Raw genomic sequence first — 16,619 nt, 5'->3', positions numbered from 1 at the left:
ACAACGTCTCGTTCCCTCCATCAGAGAACCGAGGTTACATACATAACCGAGAGGTTCCCTTTCTGTCGGTCTCTCGACGTTGTGTCGAGACCTCCCTGCTGTCCCCTGACACACAAAGAGCGAGAGCTCTGTGTTCGGTCCGCAGAAGCACAGGGCGCGTACTGGACATGAAAGGGTTAGGACTTCCTCCCCGGGGGTCGACTGCAGGACTCTGGGCATATGGCCAAGTTGGGGTCTAGCCCACATGGGGTACCCGTGGGGAATCTGCTGATCTGGTCGTGCTGCCTAACACTGTACAGATCGGGGCACTCTGTGCTGCAGGAAGCTCAGCAGGGAAAGAAGAGGCGCCACTTATGGCGGCAGTCACCAAGTGGTGGTGCTCTTGCCTGAGTGACCTTGCTCACGACAGCAGGAGACAGGTTACTTCGGATCTCCTCATCCCGTCCAGGGTCTAGACAGAGGTCTGGTCTCTGGTGCCAGACCATGCCTTCTCGCCAGGGGGGAGTGGCCGTCAGAGCATGTGTACCGAGAGCCAAGTCTGGTTGGGCCAATCGGGCGCAACTAGCAGACTTTAGATGCTCCTCTACCCTGGCTCTGCACAATACCTGTGCGGGGAGGCTCACTGGGGGGGAAGATGTACACCCGCAGCCAGCCGTGCGCAAAGGCATCCGTGCCGAGGAGGTCTCGGTCAGGGAGTACCCAAGCGAGCAATGGGAGGTGTGCTGGGGGGTGAACAGGTCCGTGTGCTAAGGCCACCGATCCCAAGAGTGCAAAGATAGATCAGTCGTCGAGATAGTTAGCATACCTGCTCCCGGGGGGAGTGAGGGCAGCCTCCGTGACCTTAGTGAAGGCACAGGGAGGCAAGGGCCAGACCGAGGGGGAGGAGGATGTACTGGTATGCTCGACTCAGGGAGGGAGGGAGGGAGGGAGGGAGGGAGGGAGACCCTACAACTAGATTACAGCAATGATCCACATTCAGTAATTTATAGTTCCAGTCAGGAGTACAAGGGGATTTTGGATTTGAATTTAGGGTTAAATGCCAACCTTGTTTTTTGAAACAATTGACAAATGTGCATCATTCATATGATAATCTTTCCTGGTTATTTTTCTCTTTAGCTCCCCCAGGTGGTTATTTTGTGCAACATATTCTGCACTCTCAAACAGTTAAACAAATAAGGGTTTTCATATCATATCATGCAACAAACAAATACATTTAGTTACCACATAAAATAAAAAACCTAAACCCAAATTATTGTCAGACTAGCAGAAAAAGTGTTTTGTAAGTGTGGGAGTAAAACAGCACACACATTACAGCAACATATATTTTAAAAGCAAAGATTAAAGATTGGATCTTTGCTACTGAAGCAAATTGTGATATATTAATATGAAAAGCTGTGCTATATTGTTAGTAAAAATGGTACAGTATAAAGCCAAATATTAACGTTACACCACATCTTCCTTCCTTTTGACCATATAATACATTTAATGCAATGGTGTTCTTCCCCTATAATATAGTAACAGAACATGAATAATGTAAGTCACAAGTTAGATTAGATGTTTGCTGTGATGGTTGAATGCCTTTTAAACCACATAAACACTCATTAAAAACAAGCTGTACAAGTTTGCTACATCAATCATTTATTTATATTTATACACACTTATTTTAAAAACAGAAACTTATTCTTGAAAGCAGAGCGATTAAAAAAGTAATGTAATTAATAATAAATGCTTTAGGAAATTAACATAATCTTTACTAAGCCACCGACATTCTTACAGTCTGGTAATGTATGGAAAGTCAATAAAGTGTTGGAAACATTTCATTATAATAGATTTACAATGATTTCAGTGTTTGTGTTTCATGTTGTTTGATTTGAAATGTTTTTTATTATATATATATATATATACCTGTATATAAACCAAAAGACCCAGTATGTTCTCTATTAGGCATTATTTTGCTGGACTGTTTTGCAGTTGGTATTGTTTTGTACAAAGTATTAGTGCAATGTTTAGAATCTGCTACAACAACTACAACCAGTCCCACAACATTGGGAAACGGGTACATCCTGAAATGGCTTAGACATAATTAAATTCATTCTGTGAATAGCGCTTGCATTAATGGTTTAAAGTTAACAGGAAACATATGTGGAATCTTTTTTATGATCACAATCATATCAACAAAAAGTTAAACAGCAACAACAACAGATGCTGTAATAAGCTCCAGTGGGTTTCACCTTTGGACCTTGGTTGAGGAAATGTTTGTTCCTTGATGATGAGCTGTGTACTCTGTAAATAATCTGCTGGTGTGATTATGCAGGTGTACACGCCACTATCAGTTTGTTCAAGTTTCTTGATTCTGATAGAGTAGTTTCCGCTGTCATATTCATCACGAAATGATTCAAATCTTTCACTGTCCTTATTACTTTGTGGACCTCCTGGAATAAACTCATACACAACTTTTATGTGATTGTACATCCAATTCACTTCGTGTACTTTACTTTTATCTTCTGTGTAAGAACATGGTAAGACAGCAGAGCCTCCAACATAGCCTGTAACTGAGACCCCCAGAGACACTAAAATCAAAGGAAGGTGTAAAAATGTTAAAATACATAACTTGTCCATAGACCATATTTGAAGTATTTGTCTTTAAACTGTAGTTAGATTGTTACTTTGCTTACCTTTGTTAAGCAACACTATAAACAAGCAGATAAGGCACCTGCGGAAAGAATAAAATTAAAATCTCAATAAAAATTTGTATCTCAAGTAATGGGATGAGGTTCTCCCATTAAGATCATATCTAACTCAATAGATGCTTACAGTCGATGCATATGCAATAAGGACAGCCACAAAAATAACTTTAGGCTACCACACCTCTTCAGCACTAATGTTTCACTGCGTATATTTAGTGAATCCTGACAGTCCTTTTTAACGTCAAAAAGATGGTTTTCGTACCTAAAAAACTAAGACCTAAAACTCTTTGGGGTCAATTCCGTGTACTTCTGTAAGCTTGTAAATAAAATGAAACAGATACTGTATGACCATACGAGGGCGCACTCAAAGATAAAAGACAAATGCTGCATCCCAATTCGACTACTCATACTATGCCATTAAAGTATGCACTGTAGCCTATTTGTTATGGTAAAGTAAATACATTTTAGTGCGTAGCAATCCTGTTTACACGCACTGGGACTTACGAAGCGGAAGTGGCCGCTGTTGCCTAGTTGACACTGTGATCCTTAACTGTCCCGAACATCAAAATACAGCTCTTTCTTCCATTCAAGTATTTATTCAGTCATTATTTCCTATGTAATGATTACTGTATATTTACATGCATTAAATCATCTTTTATTTAATTTTGTTACTGAAGTATAGCGCTACAGTTGTGGGTAATATCAACATGGTTTCACGTCCTGCGTTCCAATCAGCATACTATCCGTCCTTATAGTATTCAAAAGTAGAATTAGTATGTCCCAAATTGTTGTATGTTGAAAATAGTATTCCAAAGATTCCAGGATGGTCTACTACTTCCGGTAAAACTTTGAAGTGCAGAATGATGCACTGCTGATATTACCGACAACTCACCGCTCAACAGCATTATTAAATTATATAACAGATGCTTCAATAAATTTACAAATGTAAGTATAAAGTAAACATAACACACGACATTAAAATTTATAAATACCTTAATGGAAAGAAGAGCTGTATTTTGATGTGCGTGACAGTTATTGGCCACAATGTTGTCTAGGCAACAATGGGCACTTTCATCTCCTGTTAGTATTTCACAGTTTGAGCAATCTATTTAGCCATAAACTCAAAAGTACCTACTATTCCAACACCAAAACCATACCTACTATTAGGACATATTAGGCGATTAATATGTACGTTATTGGTAGAACGGATTCAGCAACCTCCACTGGGCATGCGCACTTCAATAGCGCATAATTTATGTTACGCTGACAGTTAATTACTAGTTTCTTTATTATTGTAAGGTTAGGTTTAGGGTTGGGTGTTGGTGTTAGCTAATGCAATTTATTGAATTTTATGGCGAGAGTTTGCTTCACTTCCGCTGTCTCCCTTCTAGACACAACCTCACACTTCAAATGTTTTCATGAAACAGTAGGTTATTCTGGTACATTGAGAATACTATTTTATGCATACTAATTTATGCATATTAATTTATTTTAAAACACCCATTTATGCATACTAATTTATTTTAAAATACTATTATGACAGATATTATGCGAATAGAGACTGAAATGAAACTGAAACCAAAACCAAATACTGTTTTTTATAGTATGTAACGAGGAAAAACAAGCTAAATTATAAACCTTCAGATTTGTGAAAATGGTTTGTGTAATAAACAATTTAATATCAATCAACATGAGCGGTTTAAGAACAAACAAATCGCAGCTTTAGGCTTAATAAAATGGCCCATAAAACAGAAAATATGTAAACTACCTTTAACTGTTCAACTAGTGGCATTTTTTATATTTTATACTACTTACGCCGGGTCGAGGCTGTAATAAAATAAAGGGTTTCAAGGTCAATACGTAAACGAACGGAAGGTAAAACAGAAATCGTAACCCAAAGGCACTACAACTTCCAATAATCGTTATAACATGTCATTATATGGACATTCATGCTTGGAAATCTGTACGATAATATTAGTAAAGAAAGATGGCTAAATATATCAGTTCGTCCTTCGCCCATACAGGCTAAGGCCTATTTAAAGGAAGTGAATGTCTCTGACGAAATCCCAATGTTAATAAACAAAACAATGAACAAAACCGAAGATTGGCTAAGACGCGCATACCCGACAATCATGGTGGTTCAATGTTACGAAGATATGATATATATGTAGCAGGTCTGTGACAAATTCTTAAAATAAAGCGTCCGTCCTACACCGGGAAATGGCAATTCTATATTCCTGCACAATCGGATGGCGCAGATATAGGACCCCGGCTAAAGAACCCCGGTTATAGGACCCTGTTTTTTTTGTGACAGCGCCACCTGCCGAACTGGATGATATAGCAACGGTTGCAGTTTCAGGACCGCGGTTTTAAGACCCAGGTGGTTAATTTGTACATATAGTTCGAAAGACATTTAATCTCAGGAGTATCTTTAATGTGTTTTTTTATTCAAAATGCACCAGAGGTTAAATTTAAATACATTTATTTATAATACACATGTATTTATTTATTTATTTTATATGAAAGAACCCAATTTTTTGTGCAAGAACAAAATATTGTGCTAGAGGCAAAAGCAGTGTGTGTGAGAGAGAGTGTGTGAGAGAGCGAGAGAAAGATGTAACACTTATGAAATGTGAAGAGTTGTAGAGAGATAAGGTAAAATAGAATATTCATGTTATTGACGTCTACTTCAAATAAATATAAGAGCAATACCCACCAATTGAACTGTCTCCCTCCTTTCCTCAATTGTTTGTCAATATGTCTATTAAAATTCTTCCACTTCACTGAAATAAACGTGTCGCATCTCCTTAATGCTTTAAAGGATCTCCCTTTTTGGATTGTTTTATGCATCTTGAAAAAGAGAGACCCTATAACTGCACCCTCCAATTGTGCAGGAATACCATACTCGGAAATGGTGGGTTTTCATCTTTGTCTTCTTGTTGTTTTCTCTTTGGTGGATCGGCGTCTTTAGCAGAGCATTACTGCCATCTACTGTGGCAATGAATCAGATACTTTTACCCGTGCTTTCATTATTGTTGTGTGTTCAGCTCCTCCATCGAAAGCTCAGATCCTTCCCAGCATATATATATAAAAATATATTCTTTGAATCAATGAGTATCCATTAGAAATTTAATGAATTATCTTTATCCTCCTGCCATATTCAACACTTCCTTCAATGATAACTGCTGAACCCCATGTTCTTCAAAGCAACAACAAGCCGTTTTGGTGTAGGGTTCCCCAATGTGGTTGAAAAGCGCAATGTTCTGTTTTCAATGTCGTAAATACTGTCGTTGTCTAAGCTTCCACGTGGGCAGCCCAATACACATGAATTTGTTGACTTATCAGAAACCGCTGTTACATCATGTCACTTCATAAACTGGACACGAACTAAATCACTCTTTTGCCTCCCAGGGGGTATACTACTGGGCTATACTAATAGTCCAAATTGGATACTGCGGTAGCAGCTAGATTTTAGCTGTTAGATCATAGCGTGCTAGCTCCATAGCAGCTATCTTGCTAGATACATAACACATTTGCAGTCACCCAAAACACCACACACGGACGTGAATGTGTTTAGTTACCAATGCAAATCATTTTCTGTAGTTATATTATAGGAAACACACTCACGACCAGGCGTTGTGCTTTCTGTAATGGGTACAATCAATGACTTTCACTCAACTCGCTATGGCAATAGTGCCTAGCATAGTAACTATATATACCGATAACATTAGTCTACGTGCATGAACTAAGGAATTTGCAACTTTTGAACATAAAAATAAATTTATAATGGGTTTGGTAGTTATCACTTACAAGCATAACACTAAATCCGTGCCAAGATCATGCTACGTGAGCTTTTCCAACATAACAATGCCCCCTGTGTATAGGGCAAGGTTCTTTTTTTTTATCAGAAATTACTGATTCAGTCAGTGTGACAGAACTTGATTGGTCTGCATTCAAGTCTTAAACCCTGCTGAACACCTTTGGTTTTAATTTCAAGGCAGATTTAGAGCCAAAAGTTAATCATCCAATGACTTGTGACGAGTTCTTCTGAAACAGCAGACAATTCGCGTCATGGGAGGGGCTTCTTCCAGGCGGCTCTTGTCTTGTTGCGAAATGGCTGACATGGATTTTGTTGAGAGGGTAGCTGCACATTATAAGGTATGGAAGGCTGAAGAATGACATACACCCGTTCAGCACCGTGTCTGGGTCCATCAGATCTATCGGAGGCGCAGTCCTTCATTGTTGTTTCGGATTTCTGCCTCCGCTCCGTGTCATAATCAAGGCCCTACTAGAGAAAGCTCCTGATTGGTTAACGCGGCGCAAAGTTCAGATTTGTCGAGTCGCGTCATTCGCGCAATACATTGACTTAACATGTAAATCACTCGCACTTAACGCTTCATTCGCGTTTGGTGTGAACACTCTATAACTAAAAGCCAGGCCTGGTCCTCTTTCTCTGATGGCCCGGTCGCTCGTCCTCTTATGCTCCCAATCTCCTCCGTGATACGAGACCTTGAATCCCGGCTCTCGTCCAGCCTACCTCACTAGACAGCAGTTTCGGAAGAACCTCTTTTCTGTGCTATAATGACTGTACTGCTATGTACAAGACATTGACGTGAAGTGATTTGTTCTTGGCTCAAAGTACTCCTAGTGGCCACCCCATTAACATTTTCTGGGGGCGCCACTGCTTCCCCTATACACAGGGGCATTGTCACATTGGAAAAGAAAAGGAAAAAGAAAAACTGTTGCTATAAAATTAGAAGAACACAATTCCATAATATCATTACATGCTGCAACATTAGGATTGGTAGTACCCACAGAAATTAATGAAGTAGTCAAACCTGTTTATTAGGAGGGGAAGAAACAATATTTTTGGTAATATTGTGTACCTTATGGGAATAAATTGTAATTCAGCAAACTTAGTGCGCCAAAAAAAACCTGAGCACAGCCAAATTACTAATACGCTCAAAAGTACAGGACAGTAAGAATTTTTTTTACATATAAGACTTTCAAATGCCAGTAACAGGAAGGCTAACGTTAGGTCTCCATTCGTTTTGCAGCCCCCTTTCCTCTTGCAGGATATTCAGATATCAGATGTTGATTTGTGTGTTCAGGCTCATATCAGATCACTATTTCTTTTGCTGGCTCTGCTGGTTGTTGGAGACTTGCGTTGAACTAAATCGCTTCGTCTTATTGTTAGATGTTGGCAAACAAATTTTTTATTGATCAAAGATTATGATGTACAGTGAAGTACAAATGCAAATCTATCGTATAGAAGTTAAAAACAAGAACAGCAGCCAGGGGAGTTGTAGTGAATAGAGACTTAAACAGAGGTAAATAAAGGAAAGGAATTTTAAACACGACACAGCAAGATTTTCCTTGCTTTGGTATTCTTCGATACAGAAAGCGTTGTAAGGTACTGATTTAATTTGTTTATAAAAACCTTGAATAAAGGCTTATGCTTTTAATAAATTCCAGCCCGGTGCAGCTGGCCATTCCCGTCCGTGTCCTGCCGGCCAATCCCGTGCGTGTCCTGCCAGCAAACCAGTCTGTGTCCTGCCGGCAATTTACATTTACATTTAGGCATTTGGCAGACGCTTTTATCCAAAGCGATTTACATAGCATTATCCTATACATTTTACATAGGTATCTGCAATCCCCCGGGATTGAACCCACAACCTTGCATTGTTGACAATGCTGTTACCACTGAGCTACAGTACATCAACAGAACATCTGGCCACAGCTCTTTTAGAAGGAAAGGCTGCAACCTTTAGGCAAAAATGCGTGATGACTAATGCTAATGTAGGTATGCAGGAAAGGAGATGAGATATGTATTGGTTTAAAACTCACCTTTGTTTTTTTAATAGGGCCAAGAAAACGATGGAGTAACTACCCACACCTGCACACTTCATACAGATGAAATCCTCTTTCAAGTTTTGGAGAAACCTTTAAAATGTTTTTTTTTAAAACATACATTTATAAATGTACTGTTTTAAACATATGTTCATGTTCAGTAAAATGAAGTATTCCATTCTGTCTGTCATTTAAATGTTATTCAATAAGTCTTGAAAATAGTTATGGGCAAATAAGGACAAGTTAAATTTGTTGTACTGCATGTCCACCCAAAGAACATTAAATAAAATACTGGGAAAAACTCGTTCCCAACATTGTTTTTTAATTCATTAAGTTGTCACGATGTGACCACGACCGGTAGATCGTGTCACGAGGTACTACGAGGTAGCTATTGGTCATAAGTTTATGTAATAGATGTTACGTAACAGTCATTTAGCAGACGCTTTTATCCAAAGCGATTTACAGAGAGTTAAGGGAGCAATAATACAATATGTGCTAATACAGTTAAAAGTTACTAGTTTTAACAAAAGCTAGACCACTACCTGTTGAGAGAAAGAGAAAGGACTCACTTACGGCATTTTCATGGATTTAATACTGATATTGAACAATAGCTTTCAGGTTTCAGCAGTAATGAGAAAACTTGAACTATATCTGAAATTGCATGTATGCATATGACGCTCACGCTGATGCAATTATATGAAAAAGGACACGAGTAATGTATAATATTATAATGAATATTTGATTACAAAATGAGATAACTCTAAATGAGATAATAAGTTTTGATTTCAGCCATTATAATAAAAAGAATGCTGACTAACACACATCAAAAAAATCATTACATAATAAAAAATGTGTTAGTCATTATGAAATCAAACTTTTCATTTGTTGTTGAATTTAAAAATAAATGTTTTAATAAATACATTTTAATGTAATGATTTGACTGTTGCGTTGATCATGACTAAGCAATTTAATGTAAAGCAAACAGATAAATAAAAATAAAGGTAATGTATATCTGACTTCCAGGGTGAGAAAGTGTCAGACAGGACTACCCAAGGAGGGGAGTCACTAAGTGTGGAGCACTAGCCCAGATACAAGGGTTCAGCTTGTGAGGGAATCTCACATAAACTGGGCTTGAAAATGAGCTGCTCCGCCGGGCTCATACCCCCGAAGTGCTCAGTGATGGATGGAATGCCTATACTTCGTCCAGTGGAGGAAATACGGCGGCTGGAATAGCTCCCTTACTTGCCTAAAGAGGGTGCTTCCCAGGCGTACGCCCAGCCACAGTAGGTCTTACTCAAGACCCGGTCCGACACAGGTTTGATGCTCGTGCAAAAAGGCTGGCTGCCGCCCAACCCGCAGCTCTACAGATGTCTGCCAGAGAGGCGCTCGGACCCAGTGCCCACGAGCAGGATAGCGACAGTTGCCTGGTGGTTAGTGCTCTTGCCTGAGTGACCAATGCTTACGAGAGAGGGAGACAGGTCACTTTGGATCTCCTCGTCCCGTCCAAGGTCCATACATGGGGGTTCCAGAGGTATGGTCTTGTGTGCCAGACCGTCCCCTTCTCAAGGGAATCGGACAGGGGGGAGTGGATGTCAAAGCATGTGCTCTGAGAGCCAAGTCTAGAAGGTGTGCAGGGGTGCTCCTCCTGCTCCCATCTAGCTGAAGCGATCTGTGGAGAGAGCACCTCAGCTGTTTGATCGAGATGGTCCGGGATATGAATGGCCCGCAGGGACACCACCCACTGCTTTTGCTCTATATTTTCCAGCTCTCAGAGTGTTGATGGAACAGCTGCCTGTGTTTTAGTGTTGATCTGATTTTCTACCCGTGTTGTTAAATAAGAATAAAGCCTGTCCAGCCTGTGTCAGTCCAGCCAACCTCGTCCTCTAGCTATTGAATCCCATTACATTGGTGCCCAAACCCGGGAGGGAAGCAAGATGGCCACTGCCATCATGCAGTCACCGCCAGCCACAGCGTTTGCGGAGGTCATCACGTCCCTGGCGGTCCTTCATTGTGAGCAACACCAGGCGTTGCTGGACCTACATACTGACCAGGAGCGATGTTTACAGTTGATCCTCCAGGCCCAGCAGGAGGACCGCAAGAGTTTCAGGAGCTGGATAGACCAGGGGGTTCGAGGAGAAACCGCTGGCCATGATGGGTTCACAGGGCGATCCCGAGGCATTCCTAGAAGTTTTTGAAAAGAGCGCGGAGTCCAGCGGACTGGGCTATGCGTCTTTTGCCGTTGAAGTACAGAACCTCCGTACAGAACCTCCTGGTCTTCGATGACCTGAAGAATGCCATCGTCCAGTGGGTCAGCCGGATCCTGGAAGAACATCGCCAGCACCTGGGGCTCGGCGAAACCAGTCTACCCTTTGAGATGGCCCAACAGCTCCGGGACTCGTGCTGCAAATGGCTGCTGGCTGGGGAAGGCGACGTCAAAGACATCATCGACTGGCTGGTACTGGAGCAGTTCATCCCTCTCCTTCCCAAGCCATTCAACTGGCGAGGACCAGATGGTTGTGTGCTTCCAGTGGCCTTTCTCTCCTCCTCGGAGGTCTTGTTCCTCCCGTGCCTTCACTTTCTCCTCGCCCTATCCCCTTTCCCAGGTCCCGGCCTCCCAGGTCCCGGCCTCCCAGGCCGCCTCGAGTCCCGCCCAGGAGGCGATCAGGGAATCCCACCGACCACGCAGCGGGAACCAGAGCTCCGGATCGACTCTCGTGCAGGCTGGCAAAGCCGAAACAGGACCACTGGCTTCTGGTTCAGGGGAACTGAGCGGCTTGGAAAGGCAAATCCTCTCTGATCGCAATGACTCTCCCCTGGACCAGTCCCGGGATGAGTTCTTAAAGCTTGTGTTCGAACAGGTCCGTTCTGTGGACCGTCAGCCTCTCCAAACCTCACAGCCGCCTACCTATCCTTACTTTGCGATAAAAAAACTGGTTGTATCGAGTAACCCAAGATACTCAGACAAAGGAAGATACAATCCAGTTATTAGTTCTAAGGGGAAAGAACTAAGTTCTAAGAAATGCTTTTCCAGGAATGTGTCCGAGACCCAAGACCAAAAAGTAGGTAGAACAGTTCCTGGGGCTGGTGGGATACTACAGGCGCTTCATGCCCAACAAATCGTACCTCACCAGCCCGCTGACTGATCTTACTAAAAAGGAGGCACCAGATCCGGTCCAGTGGTCGGAGCAGTGCCAGCAGGCGTTTAGCCAGGTGAAGGCTGTCTTGTTTGGCGGGCCGCTCTTACACTCTCCTGATTTTTCTCTCTCATTCTTGTTGCAGACTGATGCATCGGACAGGGGGCTGGGTGCCGTACTGGTTCAGGAGTTGGGGGAGGAGGAGCGGCCGGTGCTGTACATAAGTTGCAAGCTCTCAAAGAGAGAGACTAAGTACAGCACCATCGAAAAAGAGTGCTTTGCCATCAGATGGGTCATTCTCACTCTTAGATACTACCTCCTGGGCCGGGAATTCACCCTGTGTTCTGAACACGGCACTCTGCAGTGGCTCCACTGCATGAAGGATACCAATCTCGTCACATCCACATTTTGACGAGGTTTATAGGCTTAATCCAAGTCCTAATCGTCTGCTTAAAAATTATAGCAAATGCTAAACCCAGACCAAGAGGAGACATATAAATGCATAAAACTAAGCGACTCAGGATTGAACCCTGGGAGACAACAGTAGAGACAGTGCCATATGTCAGACCTAAAACGATTACTAAAAATAAATTGGCGGCAATAAAAGAGATAAGACTTAAACCAGATTTAAGCAGTCCCAGAAACTGATCGGCAGTATCTAAAGTTGTGCTTAGGTCAAGAAAGATATGAATGGAATGAGAACCTGAGTCAGAGGCTATTTGAAAATCATTAGTGTCCTTGATTAAAGCTGTTTATTTTTGGAATCCAGAAATAAACAAAAATAAATCGACTGAGAAGGCTCACAAAAATTATTAACCATAAGGTCGATGTGCAACTGTGACAGAAAATGTAAATTGAAAATGGGGTGGTAATTATGTAAATTAATTGTCCATATCAGCATTTTATTTTTTTGGAACTGGCATTACAGCAGCAGATTTTAATGCTGCTGGAACAACACCAGTTGACAGGCAATTATTGATAATGTTGAGACTTGTCGGGCAAAAGGAGTTAAAAAAAGATTTAAATAAACCTGTAGGTTGAGGATTTAGTGTGCAGACGTGTCTAGTTTAATTAATTATATCACCAAAAATTCTTAAAATGCTTTAAAGTTACTATGGATATGGGGTAGTAAGAGTTAAAAAATTGTCTATACAATGTGGTCAGAGAAAACTTCACTTCCTGTGCTTGGTGTGGGTAGACTTTACCTCCCTTTATAAAACGGCAGCAGAGCTCAATTGTGTTTTATCAAAATTACAACATGAAAATCATGCAGCTTCAGATTTGTAAGTGTATTTACATGAAATGTAATTGTGTCTGTTTATTTCTATTTTTTATTCATATTGTATTTAAATGTGAACTCTTAATTTTTACGGCTATTTTATAGACCTCTTCATATGGTGTCAAGCTGCAAAGACTTTAGATCAACTAACTGATTTGGGACAAAATGTGACTATAAACTGTGATCTGGATGAAGGAGATATTTATTGGTTATTACTGAAAGTACCAGATCCTCCTGTGATGATATTACGCACTTTATCAACAACATCTTTATTCTTCAACACAACATTCAGACGCAAATATTCAGTACAATCTAAAAATCATCTGTTTATAAATAACATCACTGTTAATGAATTAGGAGTTTATTACTGTATGAAGACAGATACACCTCCTAAATTCAGCAGTGGCATCAGACTGCAGATAAATGGTAAATGCTCCTTTTTAATCAGTTTTATTGATATTTAGTCTAATGGACATAAACATGTCATTACTACGCTGGAATGGAGTAACTAGAATGTATTATGTACAATAAGAGATTGTAAAGTTACTCATTATTTTTCAGAGACAACAGAAAGTCCAAATGAAGAAACCACTTATATATATCAGAATCATACAAAGTTGGAACAGAATCAGTCATCATGTCAGACTCTTCCACTCATACTCGGTCTGCTGAGTGGTGTTTTGTTCATTGTGGTAATAGGTGAGTTATTTTTCTTCAATTAGCAAAGAATAAACATTGTAATATTGGTAGAACATTCATCGGTACTCTAAGCTACTGTTGTGATTAAACATGTATTGTCTTCTACTAATTCCTAAATTAACATCCATCTTTAGTCCTGTTAAATATAACTTTATTTTTCAGGGCTATTAAAGGTTTTTGTTGTTGGAAATAAAAGATTGCAAGAACGTTCACAACAACTTAATAACACCGACCTACAGCAGATTCAAGCGCATGAAGACCCAAACCAACTACAGGTACAGAACTGGTTACTGAATATTTAGATCATTCTTGCAGATCTAAATATTTTTATATTGTTTGGGTTATAAAACAGTTGACCTGACAATGCTTACACATGCGTCCCCATTTTCTCTTTCAGTATGCAGAAGTGGACTTTTCAAAAGTGCGTAAAAAGTCTAGACCCAGTAATGCCGACAGCACGTACGCTGCTCTAAATCTGCCAAAACTGCGAACACAACAGTATGACTGACCAAACATATATCTCACAGCATACAACAATGAAAAACAAATAGTAGTAAGACACTCAACTCTTACATGAATGAATGCAAAACCAGTTGTTGAGTATTCTGAAGAAAGTTTCAATCCTTACATATATATTTTAAGAACCACTTTGAAAAGCCTGCTTATTTCACTTCCTCCTAGACAATATTGTGCAATAAACATATAATTAGATGTAAGTGCTTGAAACCAGTTCAAACTGTAAATATAGTTTATGCTTTTCAAGCTATGTTCATTTTGACACAAAGCGAAGTGAAACGGCTCTTTGTCAAATGTCTGCTTTAGTTAATAACCAAGGGAAATGTGGCAACTGAGATGCAACCATTGCTTATGTGGTTTGGTTAAATAAAGTGTTTTAACAAACTTAAAGTGTGAAGTGCTGAATTACTGTTTGGCTGCTGAACTGAATGAATTTTTGTCATTATAAGCTTATTTTGTTTTACCTTCTAGTGTTATCGGTGCAATGGTGATAAAAATGGTTCATCTTCTAATTTATCAGAAGAAAAGTATTTGGTGTTATGGTGGTCATTGAAAACTGTGAGAAAGAAATGTAATGTGAGTTTAACTTCCTCGATTTGACGTGACTGAAATGTTCAAACGAAAGGAGTTAAAGCTTTAAAGTTGTTTCATCTCTAAGAAAATGCACTCAATAAATCAGGAGTGTTTCTTCAACTGACATTATTTTGTGTGTTTGGGAGTTATAAAGTGAGGCAACTACTGATATCTTTATGAATTCCAGCTATTTTCAAAACTTTTAGTGATATTTTTCAGATGAGCAGCATTGCATAACTTTTTGTGAATACAACACTATAGACAAACAAGCTTGGAAAAGGTAATGTAACCTCTCTCGCATGTTACATGTAACATGGTGAAATCTAATTCCATTTAGTACTGTAAATGTTCATTAAGTGATTTATTTATATAATTACTAATAAATAATGAATAAACTGGTAGAAATAAACAATTCACATCAGTCATTGTCCGAGGTCACTGTCTTTTGAAATGAGATATTCAGTTGAATGTTTTATTCTTTACTCACCGGTACAGTTTAGTATAACATTTTAAGATACATTAGACAGTAAGCTGCTGCCCAGATTGCATAAATAATATTACCAGATATTAACAGACATTAAAACCAATTAATTGGTTTCATAACAAACAGGCTTTCTGTTTAATATAAGCATGTTATCAAGGGTAGCTTAATTCATGTGTTTCATATTGATATCTGAAATTAAAAAAGTTATAACAAGATAAAGAAAGAAAGAATTGCATGCAAAGGTGTATGTCAGTGTATCCAGTGTGGTTTAACTTTAAAAACAGAAAATAATTCCACGGGTTTGGTCACTTGGTAACCGTTGACTTTAATAGAGTCTCAACTTTGACTAGACTGTAGGTTTAACCTTCAACCGAGTGCAGTGTGTTTCTCATACCTGTAAACATTTGTCTAAACCGCATGGGAACATGGTTGCATTGCAGTTTGTTCTTTGCAATGATGCTCTTTGTGTTTGTGCACATGGGCCACTTGTGTCTAGATTTAACCATGTCAAAGAGTCAAGAATCAGAGTCTCTTCTTTTCTACGAAGCAAACTTTTAAACTTGAATGCTGTAAAGAAAAGCACAACATCTTCATGGACACACCTCACGTAAAGTAGGTTTTCAGAAAATGACTGGAACTTGTTGAAGGATTAAACTTAAGTAGGCTTGCTTTCAGTCGTGCATGATTTTTCAGTACTGAACTAAAAATAATAAATATATAAAAGGAAATGAATCATCCACACTTTAGGTTTAGTATTTTTGGACTGGCCTTTACAAACCCCCTAAAAAGTTGTGGGAGAGCTCATGGTCATTGGCTAGACTTGATTGTTATCTGAAATATTAATAAACAGACATTTATTGCATGTTTATATACTGTATAGCATGCAATTTTTAAAAGGACTAATATAAAACAGCTACTGATTTCAAAAGTTTGTTGTCACCCGCAGACCCTTTAAGCCAGGGTGACACTTCGAGGTTTCTTTGAAGGGTCTTTAGCTTTAGTCTTGTTGATGTTATTTTTTTAACATGACCAAATCCAATTCTGTATCACACTTGTCCACTTCGTCATGTTGCAGTTTGCTGAATGACATGTTTCAAGTTGCAATAAATAAAATGTGCACAACAACATGAAAATGTAATTGTAAGAAATCATCAAAGCTTTTCATTGTGTATTTCTTGTGAAAATATTTCTGAGTGAGATTTTATCTAATAATGAGCATGACATCAACCTCAGTAACTTCAGCTTGTATGAGTTCATCTCTATATCAAGATCACACCTAAAGTAGATCCCATCCTTTGCAATAACTGGTCTGTTTATTTAAAGTGTCAGTGGCTTGATGTCATGTTTAGATAATGTATGTTAGAGAAAAAGGTGAAGCATGTTAATAAACAGATATA

General features: G+C 39.5%; 1 protein-coding gene and 1 long non-coding RNA gene across 5 annotated transcripts in view; one reads left to right on the top strand and one right to left on the bottom strand.

Moving 5' to 3' along the window:
• LOC306902742 (uncharacterized protein) overlaps window positions 1-15,430 on the top strand; it is a 36,142-nt gene extending 20,712 nt beyond the window's left edge. For 3 of the 4 annotated variants that reach the window (XM_079471569.1, XM_079471567.1, XM_079471568.1), the window contains 3 exons: window positions 13,512-13,649; window positions 13,812-13,924; window positions 14,047-15,430. In XM_079471569.1, the coding sequence (XP_079327695.1) occupies window positions 13,512-13,649; window positions 13,812-13,924; window positions 14,047-14,157 (362 nt within the window). In that variant the 3' untranslated portion in view covers window positions 14,158-15,430. Of the gene's footprint in view, window positions 1-12,778; window positions 12,955-13,055; window positions 13,377-13,511; window positions 13,650-13,811; window positions 13,925-14,046 lie in introns of those variants that run through there. The other variant, XM_079471566.1, reaches the window with a different exon arrangement.
• On the bottom strand, window positions 1,625-4,941 carry LOC306902743. The gene is made up of 3 exons (XR_013787470.1): window positions 4,811-4,941; window positions 2,676-2,713; window positions 1,625-2,570 (listed from the first exon to the last, which is right to left on the bottom strand). It is a non-coding gene; the product is annotated as an uncharacterized lncRNA (long non-coding RNA).
• Window positions 15,431-16,619: the final 1,189 nt, after the last annotated feature.

Source organism: Barbatula barbatula (genome assembly GCF_947034865.1).
Source record: "Barbatula barbatula genome assembly, chromosome: 13".
Taxonomy (NCBI): Eukaryota; Metazoa; Chordata; class Actinopteri; order Cypriniformes; family Nemacheilidae; genus Barbatula; species Barbatula barbatula.
The sequence above is the reverse complement of the archived record's forward strand: the minus strand, read 5'-3'. Positions and strand labels throughout refer to the sequence as shown.